This window comes from Dermacentor andersoni, chromosome 9 (genome assembly GCF_023375885.2).
Source record: "Dermacentor andersoni chromosome 9, qqDerAnde1_hic_scaffold, whole genome shotgun sequence".
In the NCBI taxonomy this organism is placed as follows: Eukaryota; Metazoa; Arthropoda; class Arachnida; order Ixodida; family Ixodidae; genus Dermacentor; species Dermacentor andersoni.
Genome location: NC_092822.1, coordinates 10,690,568 through 10,706,033, shown reverse-complemented (window position 1 = coordinate 10,706,033; position 15,466 = coordinate 10,690,568). Strand labels below are relative to the sequence as shown.

Sequence of the window (15,466 nt, the reverse complement as noted above, 5' to 3'; positions counted from 1 at the left end):
CAATTATCAAATCTAAATTGAATTCGCTCTAATTATGGTCGCGTATTACATCAGTGCACCTGTTGCGGATAAACATTTATTCTACTCAAGCATTTGCAGCAGCCGATCGGCTCAAGTGATTTGTGACACGAGCTCGTCAAGACAACATTTGTATATCATGCGCAAAGTCAGTCAATTCAGGAGCTATCATTCACCACTCAGCTAAAGCGTAACCCCGCCTTTCGTTGCCGCCAGCGTATTAAACGTCCCCTTCCCACGTCCTGCTTTTTTAAGCCTGTTTTTTGTTTAGGATGAGCTGTTTCTCGTGATTTCGCACGTGCGACTTCCCAAGCATGACAAATGACCATTCAGACCTTTCGTGTATGAACTTTCTTGCTGTTCCGAGGGGTTGAACTTTCCTGCGAGACCAATGCCTGGCATTTCATGACCACCTACTTTTCTTTCTTTGTTTTTTTTTTATTGAAGCGAAAGTTAAACTTTAAAGAATACTTTCATGTGATAGTCCCAAACTTGTTTCATATTGTTTTCAACAATGCAAGCTAGATAAGTCTACGCAAACAATGACTGTCAGCTTTAGGCGCCTTGCAAATGCTAGAATCAGAAGCTCCAAAATCGTTCCATGTGCAACGGTAATACAAAGTATGCAGCATAGTGTTTGCATTTCTGAAAAACGCAGGGGAAGTTTAAGCCTTGTAAAATAGTCGATCGGCGGTCGCTAACGATAACCCATCGTTTCTGGCACTTCAGAATTCACAGGAAATTGCCCCGGTTCCGGGCGAGTGCTGTTCACGCTGCCAGGTAGTGGCATGTGACGAAGCCGGCACGCTGCACCCGGTAGGCACTCGGTGGAACTCGACCACCTATCCCTGCTACGTCGCTTCGTGCGAGCAGCAGGGTGACAGCGTACGCACTGTCTACAACAGCCCTTCCTGCCCTCCTGTGCCCAAACGGTGCCCTAAGGTGAGCAGGACGCAACCTACTTCAGCCATATGTCTGCAGAACAGACGGACATTCACTCGCCAACAGTTTTGTAGCCTATGTATTCGCTCATATTCACGTGCACTCCCATTTGTCGACACTCATTCACGGTGCTACTGATGCTCACTCACACTCATAGTCGCTACAGTTAACACTTATGGGCAGCCACTCGCGCTCACACTCCCAGCAAATTCCAGTCACCGGCACTCAGTCACATGCATACCCAAGAATACTCATACTGACGGACTGTCACTGATCTTCATGCCTCCACTCACTCACCAGCACTGACTTTCGTTCGTGCTCTCGTTGACCGACACTCACTCCTGTTCGCACTCACATTAACTCGCACCCTTCGACACTCACTAACTCTAGATCACACGCCTATAAAATGAGTGCAGAGTTAGTACGATGATGAAGAAATTGCGGTCACTGACCAAGTCAAGGTAAAAATAACACAGAGACGTTTCGACGAACTTTCGTCGAACTCTTGGCTAGAGTTAGTACGAGCCATTGTACTTACTCATAAGTATGCAGGCCTATTGTTTCAGCCTCCTTTCTAATATAATAAAGGTACTGCTGATATCGTTGTTGCTACATCTTATGTCGTGCTCAGTTATACCACTGCAGATAAGACGGATAAAGAAATGCATGTCAGGTGGGCCTGCAAGCGACATCGAACACTCTCTGTGGTCGTGCCCAATCTACCTTGGTGAAACCTTCTTGAAAATCCATAGATGAAATACGTTACAAAGGCATGCCTGCAACACCTTGTGTTTCCAGATGGATCCGCCTTAGCCCGAAAGGAAACTTCACGTTGTTTACTTGCGATTTTCAGACAAACTCATTTGCTGGACAGGTGCTAAACCCTACAATGACACTGCAAGAGGCACTCAGATATAGCAATTGCCGGCCTTGATTGCGAGGCTAATACATTGTAGGCAACAGCGCACTTACGGACGGAGAACAGACGCAAGAGACATGCACGTCGTCTGCTAGTAGTGAACGTCCCAGTTCTTCTCAGTTTACAGATGCGGCATTAGGCTCAGTGAGGGCTCGGGAGAGAGACGATCTAGAAATGCCCAGAGCTCTCTTGCGAGACAGGCTTGAATGGGACACAATTTGTGTGCTATGCTCAAGGTCAATCGATTAAGGCACTATCATTGGTCACTCAGCTAAAGCTTGACCACGACTTTCGTTGCAGCCAGCGCATTAAACGTCCCATTCCCACATCTTGCCCTTTCAAGCATGTTTTGTATTTCTATGGCAGAAGGAGAGCTGACAGCTGTCATTCTGCCATGGAATGTTACAAGCATTCGCCTTGAATGAGACAGTGAGTAGTGAAAACATATTGACGCGAAATAGGTTTGCACGTGTTGAAACGGGACCCTTAAGGCGAGAACGACGAAGTTCGTGGTTGCGCGCGGGCTCTCCGAGGACCAGCCATCGCTACAGGCAGACGTTTTTTCTTAATCTGTCGGTGCTAAACTGTTTTAGTTGTCATAGCTGGGTGACATTTCTGGTGGACGTGCTGGGTACGGTCGATGTTAAGATCTCCGGAGCATACCCCAGACCTCAGCCCGGCGAGTAGTTCAACCGAGCTTACCCCTGTGCACGTACGTGCCAGCCGACGCCTCCAGGGACTCCAGCCACAGCACGGTCTGCTACCTGAACGAACTAGAATGACGACCCAACCACCTCCTGCCACTCCTGCAGCATCGCACGTTGTCGTCAATCACACCCGGACCCCGAATCCGTTCCACGGAAGTGCTTCAGAGGACGCCGATGACTGGCTTGACCATTTTGACCGGGTTGCCAACCTCAACGACTGGAACCACGAGCGTAAGCTACGTTACGTGTACTTCGCTCTTGAAGATTCCGCGAAAACATGGTTTGAGAACCACGAGGCGACACTGACGTCATGGGAAGAATTTCGTAGGCAGTTCCTCAATGCCTTCGCCAGGGCGGACAGGAAGGAGAGAGCGGAGTTAGCGTTGGAGGCAAGAATTCAAGGCCCGAATGAGCGAGTGACTGCGTACGTAGAAGACATGAATCGGCTTTTCAGACGTGCGGACCCTTTGATGCCTGAAACAAAGAAGGTGCGCCATCTCATGCGCGGCGTCAAAGAGGAAATCTTTGCTGGCCTAATTCGAAATCCGCCGACGACACTTGCAGAGTTCCATGACGAAGCCAGTACTATGGAAAAGGCCCTTCAACAGCGGGCCAGGCAAAACAACCGCGACCGTGTCATTTCAAGGGAGCTCTCTGCCGTTACCCTCGGTAACGACGTTGGCGCCTTGCGAGAACTCATCAGGGCTGTCGTCAAGGAGGAACTGCAGAAGATGCAGACGACCACTGCCCCTGTGGGACAACTTTCCATTGCGGAAATGGTGCGCGCCGAGGTCCGACAGGCCGTCCATGTTCCTGGACAGTACGAGGCACCACAGCAGGTACCGCACGCTGAAATGAGTTACGTTGAAGCAGTACGCCGTCCGCCACCCTCAAGTGCGAGCAGCATGGTACACCCCACTCAACAAATGGACGTAAGCTTCAGGCCGCCTCGCAGCCCACCGCACATCGCCGAAGCAAGGACTAGGAAGAGCGACGTCTGGCGCACCACGGACTACAAACCCCTTTGTTTTCATTGTGGCGAAGCCGGGCACATCTACAGAATGTGTCCTTATCGTCATCTGGGGCTTCGTGGATTCTCGCCGAATGCACCTCGTCCACGACCTGGTGAGCGGCCGCCGGAAATAGAGAGTTTCGTCACAAATCGTCGCAATGATGATCAGCGATGGCCGGAGCACCGTTCGTCGCCTCCTGCTCGTTACAGGTCACCATCACCAAGCCAAGCTTTTACTCGCGGCGCTCTGAGACGCCGCTCGCCTAGCCCGGCGGGTCGGGAAAACTGAGTTCAGCGACCTCCGGAGGTGAGGCCGCTGACGACGACCGTACGCAATATCCTCCACTACGACGACAACGACGAAAACAGAACGACGCAGACGTACAGACGGAGTCGAACACCTTGCGAGAGGTTGTAACGTCGAACATTCCCGTCACCATAGACGACGAAGAAATAACGGCGTGAATCGACACTGGAGCGGACACCTCAGTTATGAGCATGGACCTTGCCTGCAAGCTGAAGAAAGTTTCTACCGAGTGGACAGGGTCGCAGATTCGAACTGCAGGAGGCCATCTGCTAACCCCGGTAGGGAGATGCACAGCGCGAGTGAGCATTCGTGGGTTTACGTACCTCGGAGATTTTGTTATCCTCCCAAGCTGCTCGAGGGACCTAATTCTGGGAATGGACTTTCTGCAGGCTAATGGAGCTGTGATCAACTTACAAAAGTCGCGGGTAACGTTTTCGACGGCGCAGGCCTTAGCAGGGAGCAGCACTGACGACACGTATGTCAATGCCTTGAGGATTGTTGACGAGAACATCACGGTGCCACCAAGGAGCAGCGTATTGACCCTCGTCACCTGCGACGCATTCGACGGCTATGAGGGTATTGCCGAGGCAAATATCCCGCTGCTGCTTGAAAAACACATCTGCATCGCCCGGGGCCTTGTTCGAATACAGCATAAGTGCTCGCAAGTTTTGTTGACAAACTTCAGCCATGAGTATCAGCACGTCCCTCAAGGTACAGCTGTGGCATTCCTGAACGAAATTGCTGACTTCTCCGATATCAGCACGTTACAAGTGACTTCACCGGACGCAACAACTCACGCCAGCCTGAATACCCGCGTCCACATTAATGCTGACTTAGCAGATGTCCAGAAGGATCAGCTACTGGGCCTACTGACAGAATTCTCCGGCTGTTTTTCCACGGAATCCAAAGTCCAACGCACTTCCGTTACGCAACACCGGATACTTACAGAGGAGTCGGCGCGGCCTGTTCGTCAGCATCCGTATCGCGAGTCACCTATGGAGCGGGAGGCGATTAAGCGTCAAGTTCAAGAAATGCTAAAGGATGACGTCATCCAGCCGTCGACAAGTCCGTGGGCATCGCCTGTCGTCCTAGTAAAAAAGAAAGACAACACACTCCGCTTCTGCGTTGACTACAGACGGCTTAACCGAGTCACGAAACGCGACGTTTATCCCCTGCCGCGGATCGATGACGCTTTGGACCGTCTGCGTCATGCTCAGTTCTTTACTTCGTTAGACCTAAAGTCAGGCTACTGGCAAATCGAAGTGGACGAGCGTGACCGTGAAAAAACCGCCTTCGTGACTCCCGATGGGCTGTACGAATTTAAAGTGCTGCCTTTCGGTCTCTGTTCCGCTCCTGCTACGTTCCAACGAATGATGGACACTGTACTCGTTGGTATAAAGTGGCAGACGTGTCTAGTGTACCTAGACGACGTTGTTGTGTTTTCCAGCACGTTCGATGAACATCTCACCCGGCTACGAAGTGTTCTTACCGCAATACGCAAGGCCAACCTCACCATCAAGCCTGAAAAATGTTACTTTGGCTTCCAGGAACTCAAGTTTCTAGGCCACGTGGTCAGCTCCCAAGGAGTACGACCAGACCCAGAAAAACTCGCTGCCGTTGCCGAGTTTCCTCGTCCTAAAGACAAAAAGTCTGTTCAGCGGTTCCTGGGCCTCTGCGCTTACTACCGTCGTTTCGTTGAAGGCTTCTCAAGGATTGCTGAACCGCTCACGAGACTGACGCGACAAGATGTGCCCTTTGCGTGGACGAAAGAACAGGAGCAGGCCTTCGCCGAATTGCGTAAACGCCTTCAATCCGCTCCAGTGCTGGCGCATTTTGATGACACCGCGGCAACTGAAATACACACCGACGCCAGCAACGTAGGACTCGGGGCCATTCTGGTTCAATGGCAAGATGGCGCAGAACGTGTAATTGCGTATGCCAGTCGTAGTCTCACAAAAGCAGAAGCTAATTATTCAACGACCGAAAAAGAATGCTTAGCAGTCGTGTGGGCTATCAGCAAGTTCCGACCCTACTTATACGGCCGGCCATTTCGAGCGATCAGTGATCACCACTCGCTCTGCTGGCTTGCCAATCTACGAGACCCGTCAGGTCGCCTCGCTCGTTGGAGCCTCCGCCTCCAGGAATACGACATAACTGTTGTCTACAGATCCGGCCATAAGCATAGCGACGCTGACTGCTTGTCACGTTCTCCTATTCCTTTGACATCCTCCGACTTGGAGCTAGATTTGCCGTTTCTTGGTGTCGTCGACGTGGTGCGCATGGCTGACTATCAACGTGCAGACTCTGAGCTGCTTCCAGTCATCCGATATCTCGAGGGAGCTGACGTTGTTGTCCCACGCCCACTTTCACGAGGATTGACGTCGTACTGCCTGCGAAACGATGTCCTGTATAAGAAAAATTTCGAGAACAGCCAGGAAACGTTCCTTCTCGTCGTTCCGGCGGCACTGCGCGAGGAAGTTTTACAGGCGTGTCACGACGATCCCTGTGCCGGCCACTTAGGCTTCGCGAGGACATTAGTGCGCATACGGCAAAAATACTATTGGCCACACCTATTTTCGTCGGTTCAGCGCTATGTGCGAACATGCCGTGACTGTCAGAGGCGTAAAGTTCCACCCGTCAAGCCTGCCGGCCTCCTTCAGCCTTTGGATCCGCCTCCGGCGCCGTTCCAGCAAGTGGGAATGGACCTTCTTGGGCCGTTCCCCACGTCCTCCTTGCAAAATAAGTGGATAATCGTGGCAACTGACTATTTAACTCGCTATGCGGAGACGAAAGCTGTGCCGCGGGGAACTGCTGCTGAAGTCGCCAGCTTCTTCGTCCACAACATCGTGCTTCGCCACGGTGCACCCGCTGTACTCATTACTGACCGCGGTGCGGCGTTTACAGCGGAGTTATTGCAACACGTCGTCACACTGACGCACACCGACCACCGAAAGACCACAGCCTATCATCCCCAAACTAACGCCTTAACAGAGCGCCTAAACAGAACATTAGCCGACATGCTCTCCATGTACATTGATGTGGAACACAAAACATGGGATGAAATTTTGCCATACGTCACGTTTGCTTACAATACCGCTGTGCAGGAGACCACCGAGTTTACACCATTCGAGCTTGTTTACGGACGTCGCGTTACAACTCCCTTAGACGCCATGCTCCCGGTAGACCACGGAACCACAAGGAATGACAACACTGAAGATTTCGTCGAGAAAGCCGAGGAAGCTCGCCAGCTTGCTCGGAATCGCATCCGCACCCAGCAGAATACCGACGCCTACCGTTACAACCGGACCCGACGTAATGTCCGGTACCTACCAGGCGACCGCGTGTGGGTGTGGACACCTATCCGACACCGCGGGCTCTCCGAGAAATTGTTGCGCCGCTACTTCGGCCCCTACGAAGTTGTACGCCGCCTCAGTGATGTGAACTACGAGGTGGTGCCTCAAACCTCTGATGCTGGCTCGAACCGACGCCGTCCCCGTGCTGAAGTCGTCCACGTAGTACGGATGAAGCCGTATTACGCACGCCAGGGCTAAGCAACCCTCACAAACTGCTTCAGCATTGTGTACATGCCTCAATGTTTTTTTTTTTTTTTTTGTCTTTTCATGTTGGCACTCTTGCCCATAGTGCGCGCCCGCTGCCCTTGAAGCGACCGGGCCGGTCGCTTTTGAGAGGGGAGCAATGACGCGAAATAGGTTTGCACGTGTTGAAACGGGACCCTTAAGGCGAGAACGACGAAGTTCGTGGTTGCGCGCGGGCTCTCCGAGGACCAGCCATCGCTACAGGCAGACGTTTTTTCTTAATCTGTCGGTGCTAAACTGTTTTTAGTTGTCATAGCTGGGTGACAATATATTTAGGCCAATTTGTTTGTAATGGCTAGCGAACAGTGCCAGAAAATCCCACGGACAATCACTTTGTGATCCGTAGTGGGACAAGGAACGACACATCAAGACGGTCACAAGGCGCTTGTCCTTGGTGTTCCCTGTTTGCAAGCCGAGGCAGTTATACGATTTCAAAGATTTGAGAGGTCATCGCCTCCTTGTCCCTCCCGCCACCCTCTCCACGTATATGCGCTTATTCACAGTAAAGACGTTGTATTTAATTATAGAAAATAACGCAGATCTTATTTCTGAATTTGCAGGACATGATCGTATGGGATGAAAGTCACTGCTGCCAAAAATGCAACATTACTACTGGTAAGATATGACCCCTGTTTCTCTCACGTACTTCTAAATTATTAAATGGTGCCTGCTCATGAACACGAGTAGTATTTCATCATGAGAAAATTTCAAATAATTTATCAATGCACAAGGAGTTTGCTCACTAGTTCCGTTGGATTGGATTTGAGGTGTCGGAATTTAGGGGGGACAACAACAATGGAAAGGTGTGTTTCTTCTTCTCATGCATTGAATTCATTATACATGCCTGTAGCTGTAGCAATGGGTGAAACTGCTCGTCGTAATTGCCCAAGCAGGCGCAAAGGGCACCAGGAGTCATTAAATTACGCACTCGCGTTTTTTATTGCCTAATTTACTTCCCAGTAGATGCTAACCTTTGATGAAGGATGAAAAGTGTTATCTTAAGTTCTGTCCACTTTATGTTGGAATTCGATTTTTTTTTACTGAACACCAACGCACCAAGAGGCCGTGTACAGAGCCAGTCACCAGAACCATCCACTGACAATGTAGGCTCATCGGACTCTGATGAATCTATACAGTAGAATCGCTGTACTGCAAAGCATCAACAGTTCACTTTTCAAAATAACGCGTAGTCACACCACTATGGTAGCTTTTGACGTTGAGCAAGGTAAAATACCGAAAACAAATTACAATGTAGAATTACACGTCATGTTGCCTTCTGTGGTAGCACACAACCGTTATACAATGCGTCAAAGAGACTCATAAAATATTTATGTCTAAGCAACTAGTAAGTCATCATTTGAACCATTCTTTGTGCAGTGTCTGAAGAAGTCTGCTCGCCTGCACCTATGGAGCTTCAGCAAACCCTGAAAAAATTCACGTACCGCCATCAAAAGTGGGGACTTTGCATCAACACGGAGCCAGTTCAAGGAGCGATGGAGTGTGCCGGAAACTGCGAGTCACATGCTTATTTTGCAACCGGTAGGTATCGCTCCCAATTGCATATCGTAACTTTGAGGCATTATCTTCTCATGCAGGAGAAGTTCTAGTATAATTACCGATCTTGGTCAAGACGAAGAAGGTATAATCTAGCTAAGCCACTCGTCCTACCTCACTCATTGCTCTTGATGTTTTACCAGGCCAAGTTTCATACTGAAAGCAGTGCAGAAAACATGGACGTGCGAGACTCAAGCGCTTGTTTCGGATTCTCACTCCTGTTTTTGGCATTGTTCTTAGAGCAAAACCTAATCGATTAGCCCAAGCCAACATCTGACTGCCAAAGTTACCTCGGAGCTCGGAGCCAACTCCGATTTACCTATTCAAATTTGTGGAAAACACAGAAATGTATTCTATGAGACAACCGCTGAAACGATTTAAATGACATTTGCGGCACTTAAAAGAAAAAAAATGAAATGCTAGGGACTCTAAGAAGCCTAATTTAAATAGGGTATTGCAATTTTTTTACAAAACTTTCTTAAGTTCAAAGGTTTCCCCCCAAAATTTAACGAGAAGATTACACATTTCTAACTCTGCACCAAAAACAGTTATTGCAGTTCTGTTAACTACATCCGTTATACGCTCTCTATTGGACAGACTTTATATACAAATTTACTGGCTACATAAATTTGTGACAGTGTTTAGGAGGGTCTTCAAAAGGTCCTACTTACCATTTAGTGACATATTTCAGAACAGTGCATAATACATCAAGTTTTTCCGTCGTAGATGTTTTATAAGGTGCAGTTTAAAGAATTCTTATACAGCTTTTATTGCTAATTCGCAGAGTTGTAACTTGATATTAGATTTTTTGTAATTTTGCAATTATTGAGCCCCTGTTATGAAAGTTGACAGCTTCAATAAATAATCTGCTTTCTGCAGTCACAAGATTCGAAGGTTTTCATTTAAATGCAGTAAACCTCATCAAAATCGGTGTAGGGGTTGCTGAGAAAAATGATTTCTCATTTCTCTTGTAATTAGATAGGAGCTCCCGAGCTAAAGCTTCGTCTTAATCTTCACGAATAGCTTTCAGAGCTAAGCTGCTTTCGGAGCACTTGGCTATGTCAGCTATAAAGAACGGCAAACACCATTAGCATCCACAAGTGCCTGAAATATCCATATGAGCTTATGTTTACACGTGAACATAATACATTTATTAGAAGAATAGGAGTGAGTTTCTTGGTAGCCTACTGATCACTGGAGCCTGTTCAGCAGCGTGCACTTCCTTGTCTCATGTTCCTTAAGTGGCTGTTTGTAGTTATGTGCACCTTTCGGTGCACACATGTTGCCCACTTTCCATTTTACGATCTGTGTAGTCTCCTTTCCCTTAGAACCCGTGTGCGGTAGCAGACCGCAAGACCACCCTGCAGTTCTCATCTTTTTGACCTAACTCTGCGTCCCAGCAGCGCGGTACACGTGAAGCTTCCATGAGTATGTTTGGCTTTACGCTATAGCAAATGTACTTGTAAGACAAATGAGAACAGCATGACATAGCTTGAATGAATGAACAAATATTTTTATTACGTTTTCTGCTAAGCTAAGCATGCTGTTCACACAGTTAAGACGGCTACTTCAAGTCGTATTGTTACCATGGAGAGTATCTCTCATCACACAGGATAGAACACGGCAATACAGCAGATGAGATGGATGAATGAAAACGCGCCTTCAAAAAATAAATAGGCCGAGTAAAATATTCCGGAATAAACGAGCTACAGGAGAACCTATTTTTTACACATGTAAAGTAGGTGCTGTCAAATTTTCTTCCCTTCATTGGTCACTGGAGGTTGCCAATTTCCGAGCACAGTAGGCTGCCTAGACTGTCGCAATCCAAGTGTATAGCCTGAACTACGTTCAAGCATATTTAATGTTTCCTGCTTATTTGCTAAAGTACACACACAGCAGTGACACATTTAAAAGTCCGTCACTTACTTCTGCTCAAGTCCACATCTTCATTATTCTGTATGAAATGCAGAAACTATTCGCTGATAGCTCCAATACAAGTCTACTGAGTGCATTCTTAAATCTTTGCAACTGTGCGAATAAATATATTATTGAAATAATAACTACCTAGACATCTATACTGAAATTAGTTTTTGCTATACAGAGCAACAAAGAAGCGATAAGAAGAAAGAGCACATACACGCGCTTATACGCGAGCTTGTAGGCCTTGCTTTACTTTTTCGTGTTCAGATCTAGCAGTGCCCTAGTTTCTGAACGACAACAAGCTATCTTAACTATCTGTTCTAATACTGAAACTTTCGGCTACTCTTGCAGGCAATGCAGACGAGCTGCACTCCGACTGCAAGTGTTGCAAGCCTTCCAGCTGGAGTACGGTGAAAATAGAACTCAGATGTCAGAACGGGAGAAAGCTGGCGGGAACGTTCAACCAGCCTATTGCATGCTCCTGTGCGCCTTGCGTGCCATATACAAGAGAGCGAGAAGACCTCCCTGGCAGTCATGGCTTTCCAGGCGTCAAGGTTCCCTTAACAAACACAAGTATATATAAAACAATGCAAGGGGATCAGCCACCTCCATATCAGGAGGCGAAAAAACCAAATATTGAAGCCGAAGCGAAGCCATATAATCCCCAAATTAATGTTCCCATTGCTCAACAGCCATTCAGTCCAGAAGAGGAAGAAGAAAACCCAATCAAGTTCGAGCCAATCAGCCAAGTTGTTCAAGATCTCTCCAAACCGGAAGACATACCAGCACCAAGCCTTCCAAATACGGTAGAACCAATTGTTCGAGAGCTTTTCAGGCCTGAAGACGTCTCAGAACCACCAAAAAGACTTGAGCCGATCAGCCAAGTCCGTCAAAAGCCGTATAGACCAGAAGCTGAACAAGAACCGAATCCCAAAAACTTAGGAGGTCCTACCACCCAGGGGCCATTAAGACCAGATTACGTCACAGAACTGCAAAATAGGCCCGAGTCCACTAACCAAATACAACAGGAACCTTATACAGCTGAATACCTGCCAGAACCAACATCCGGGAATCCACTAGAACCAATTGAACAGGAACTGTTCAGGCCCGCAGACGTGACGGAACAGCCAAAGGAGCCCGAGTCTAACAACCAAATTGTGCAAGAACCATACAGGCCTGAAGACGTTCCGCAACCAACACCAGCGAAACTGGAAGGACTGATCACCCAGCAGCCATCTAGGCCAGAAGTCATGACAGAACAGCCACGGAGTCCTGAGCCTATGAGCCAAATTGTGCAAAAACCATACAGGCCTGAAGACGTCCCGGAACCAACACCAGCAAAACCCACCGGGCCAATCGCACAGGAACCATTCAGGCCAGAAGACGTGACGGAACAGCCAAACGAGCCCGAGTCTAACAACCAAATTGTGCAAGAACCATACAGGCCTGAAGACGTTCCACAACCAACACCAGCGAAACCGGAAGGACTGATCACCCAGGAGCCATCTAGGCCAGAAGTCATGACAGAACAGCCACGGAGTCCTGAGCCGATGAGCCAAATTGTGCAAGAACCATACAGGACTGAAGACGTCCCGAAACAAACACCAGCAAAACCGGCCGTTCCAATCGCACAGGAACCGTTCAAGCCAGAATACGTGACGGAACAGCCAAAGAAGCCTGGGCCTATCAGCCAAATTGTACAAGAGCCATACAGACCTGAAGATGTTTCAGAGCCAACACCAGCGAAACCACTAGGACCAATCGCACAGGAACCCTTCAAACCAGAAGACGCGACGGAACAGCCAAAGGGGCCTGAGCCTATCAGCCAAATTGTACAAGAGCCATACAGGCCTGAAGATGTTTCAGAGCCAACACCAGCGAAACCACTAGGACCAATCGCACAGGAACCATTCAGGCCAGAAGACGTGACGGAAAAGCCAAAGAGGCCTGAGCCTATCAGCCAAATTGTACAAGAGCCATACAGACCTGAAGATGTTTCAGAGTCAACACCAGCGAAACCACTAGGACCAATCGCACAGGAACCGTTCAGGCCAGAAGACGGGACGGAACAAACACCAGCAAAACCGGGCGTTCCAATCGCACAGGAACCGTTCAAGCCAGAAGACGTGACGGAACAGCCAAAAGGGCCTGAGCCTATCAGCCAAATTGTACAAGAGCCATACAGGCCTGAAGATGTTTCAGAGTCAACACCAGCGAAACCACTAGGACCAATCGCACAGGAACCGTTCAAGCCAGAAGACGTGACGGAACAGCCAAAAGGGCCTGAGCCTATCAGCCAAATTGTACAAGAGCCATACAGGCCTGAAGATGTTTCAGAGCCAACACCGGCGAAACCACTAGGACCAATCGCACAGGAACCGTTCAGGCCAGAAGACGGGACGGAACAAACACCAGCAAAACCGGGCTTTCCAATCGCACAGGAACCGTTCAAGCCAGAAGACGTGACGAAACAGCCAAAAGGGCCTGAGCCTATCAACCAAATTGTACAAGAGCCATACAGGCCTGAAGATGTTTCAGAGCCAACACCGGCGAAACCAGTAGGACCAATCGCACAGGAGCCGTTCAGGCCAGAAGAAGTGACGGAACAGCCAAAAGGGCCTGAGCCTATCAGCCAAATCGTACAAGAGCCATACAGGCCTGAAGATACTTCAGAGCCAACACCGGCGAAACCACTAGGAACAATCGCACAGGAACCGTTCAGGCCAGAAAACGTGACGGAACAGCCGAAGGGGCTGCAGCCTATCAGCCCAATTGTGCAAGAACCTTACAGGCCTGAAAATGTTCCGGAACCAACACCAACGAAAACGGAAGGACCGATTGCGCAGGAACCATCCAGGCCAGAAGACATGACGGAACAGCCGAAGTGGCTAGAACCTATCAGCCAAATTTTGCAAGAACCTTACAGGCCCGAGGATGTTCCGAAATCAATACCAGCGAAATCTGCAAGGCCTATCGTCCAGGAACCGTTCAGGCCTGATGATGAGCTTCTCAGGCAGCCTCAGCCATTCAGTCAAGTTGTCCAAGAACCCTACCGGCCAGAGGATGCGCCACAGCGCAACTTGTCAAAGTCAGAACTGCCGATTGCTCAAGTGTCTTCAATTCCAGAAGTCCTCAAGGAACAAGCTCGACGACCAGGGTCAATGAGCCAAATATCACAACAACCGTACAGGCCGGAGGACGTTGTGGAACAACAGCCACGGAGCCCGTTTTTTCCTATAAGTCAAGAACCATATAGACCAGAAGACACAGCAGAACCTAAGTCTTTCAGTTCATTTGGCCCAATCGCCCAACAGCCGTACAGACCAGAAGATGCCGCAGAACCTTTTGACTTTGGACTCAGTCAGTTTAGTGGGCACGAAGCACCTGTTGCACCAGAACGTGCTGGGCAGACAGAGCAGTTTGCTCCCGGACACCGAAAAAAGGCACGAGGAGGACCTAAAAGAAGCAAGGACAGGAATAGAAAACCCCTCCGTGGTATCTAGAGCTGGGTTCTCTTTGAAACAACTTCCGCATCTCATCATAACTTCTGAGCATAATCAAAAAACAAACTTGCCTGCATTGTTTTTTTACCATGAAGTGAATATGTCCAACAAGAAATAAAGTGTTTTCCTCATGTCTCTGCTATCACTGGTACGGAGTCATTTTATTACGATAGCAATTATATGGTCACGGCAGGTGAACTGTTGCCGTTGGCGTGAGGGCTCAGATATATATATATATATAAGTGTATACATAATAAAATAACTAAACCTAAATAAAGTCTGACGATCACTTTCGAACACAGGATCTTTAGCGCAGAAGCCCGATACTTTTACCGTTAAATCACAGACGCTTTTTTTTCTTCTTCAATACAGCATACAAATTATCAGCAAGAACATACCTCACTAAGCTTCAAGGTTGGCGTCGAAGCTTCCAACAAAACGTTCCACGTGTCTGTCATACGTTTTAAGGCGGAAGCCTTTATTGGCTCATTGCCAAGGTCAACTGCCGTTTAGCAGAAACTGTCACAGCTTTCCGGCCTCCTGACTGGTCTCCTCTGTGTCGTGACGTCACTGTCGCTAGGCACAGGTGTGCGCCTCCTGATTGGCTCGCGTGCGTGACGTCACTGTCGTCAAGTGCGGGTGTCGCGGTGGTTCGGCGCCTCGCGGGATGACTCATCACATCGGCACGCGTGGCGGCCGTGTGTTCGACGGTGCGCCCTGACGTCGCTGTCGTCAGGCGCTTGAGGTGGGCTTCCAATTGGGCTCTGTGTGGCCTGATGTCACTGTCGCGAGGCGCGCGTGGCGACCGTCTTCTTGGGTGTGGTGTGGCGGCGGCGCCGGCGGCAGTTTATTTTGTGCTATCGTGTGGGAAAGATGCCTCGTCTCCCAACACGCGACGAGCGGCAGCCGCTGAACGCAAGCGGCGCTCAAGAGAGGCTGAGCGTATACGTCGCATGCATCAGGGCGGCGAGGTGCATCCGACACCACA

General features: G+C 49.1%; 1 protein-coding gene across 1 annotated transcript in view; it reads left to right on the top strand.

Moving 5' to 3' along the window:
• LOC126527459 (uncharacterized) overlaps positions 1–14,618 on the top strand; it is a 203,664-nt gene extending 189,046 nt beyond the window's left edge. Inside the window, exons 73-76 of the mRNA XM_055068522.2 lie at positions 748–960; positions 8,062–8,116; positions 8,879–9,040; positions 11,327–14,618. Of these exons, the coding sequence (XP_054924497.2) occupies positions 748–960; positions 8,062–8,116; positions 8,879–9,040; positions 11,327–14,478 (3,582 nt within the window). The 3' untranslated portion in view covers positions 14,479–14,618. The remainder of the gene's footprint in view (positions 1–747; positions 961–8,061; positions 8,117–8,878; positions 9,041–11,326) is intronic.
• The last annotated feature ends 848 nt before the right edge of the window (positions 14,619–15,466 follow it).